The sequence below is a fragment of the Anneissia japonica genome, unplaced genomic scaffold (genome assembly GCF_011630105.1).
Source record: "Anneissia japonica isolate Jap-2015-1 unplaced genomic scaffold, ASM1163010v1 scaffold47000_len1196_cov204, whole genome shotgun sequence".
NCBI lineage: Eukaryota > Metazoa > Echinodermata > Crinoidea > Comatulida > Comatulidae > Anneissia > Anneissia japonica.
The window spans coordinates 1-1,196 of NW_022698414.1; the positions used below are offsets into that span (position 1 = coordinate 1).

At 42.7% G+C, this 1,196-nt stretch overlaps 1 protein-coding gene across 1 annotated transcript; it reads left to right on the forward strand.

Annotated features, from left to right (window-relative positions):
- Window positions 1–9: 9 nt before the first annotated feature.
- On the forward strand, window positions 10–529 carry LOC117102513 (the record flags this gene model as incomplete). Its single annotated transcript, XM_033242804.1, is given in 1 exon segment — window positions 10–529. A coding segment is annotated over 1 exon segment (520 nt), but the record flags the coding sequence as incomplete, so codon positions are not given.
- Between the last annotated feature and the right edge of the window lie 667 nt (window positions 530–1,196).

Here is a 1,196-nt window from a genome sequence, read left to right on the forward strand (position 1 = left end):
AAATGGACATTATGATTCCTCTTGCTATGGCCACTGAAGATTCTCAAGGAAGCACTTGTGAAGTTACAATAGATAAGCAAACATTTAGAGAAGGTTTTAATGAATTTGAGGTAAATTCCAAAGAAATTACCAACATCAGGAAAGAATCTCTGGTAACAGAATTAGAAAATATCGGGAAGTGTCAGCAGTCTGAAGAATTTCCCCTTTTTATTTGGCGTCCTTCATGTCATCCTGGTTATGTGTTCATAGTTATTCCAGAAAGTATGCAGTCTCATATAAGTAACAGTTTCTTTAAATACATTTGCGCACGCTCAAAATCGGCCGGGGGTGGCAATGATCTGTTTTTGACGCGTTCTAAGCTACTTGCCATTCAAGAGGAATACACCAGAGGACGCCTTTCTATTGTACAGTCTAATATTACTCAAGTTACACATAACGAAGAGGGTCAATTTCAAGGACAATTAAGGCTTGTCCAAGAGGGGCCCGTGCAGACTATATCAGTTCGTTACATATCGAAAGAACCTAGTGGTAAGTGTACTTGCTATTGCATCACCATGATATTTTTGGTCCGCGCGAAGCGCTGACCCAGAGCCGGCCCAGAGCCTCACTGCTGCTGCTCTTGTTGTTGCTGCTGTTGCTGTTATATTTAAAGCTTTAAAAGCGTCCAGCGTCGCCAGTTTTGAACGGGCGTGCAGGAAATTTTGTAGACATAAACTGGTGATTTCCAATAAACGTCCATCACCCTTTATAAAGTTTTACCCCAGGGTTCCCCTACACATACAGAACCAAACAGGGGTTTCAAACTTTATGCGTCCAGCGTCGCCAGATTTGACCGGACGTGCATGAAATGTGTATATATATAAACTAGAGGTGATTTCCAACAAATGTTCATCACCTTTTTAAAGTTTTACCCCAGGGTTCCCCTACACAGGCCCTACAAAACAAAAACAGGGGTTTCAAACTTTAAAAGCATCCAGCGTCGCCAGTTTTGAACGGACGTACAGGAAATTTTGTACACATAAACTAAAGGGGATTTAGAAAAAAACGTTCTTCACCTTTTTTTAAGTTAGACACCCCCAGGGTTCTCCCTACACCTACAAAACAAAACAGGGGTTTCAGCAGACTGTACATTACTGCCATTTACCAGGGACGTATCCTGGGTGGGAGCCGCGGCCCCCCCCCCCCCTTTGTACACA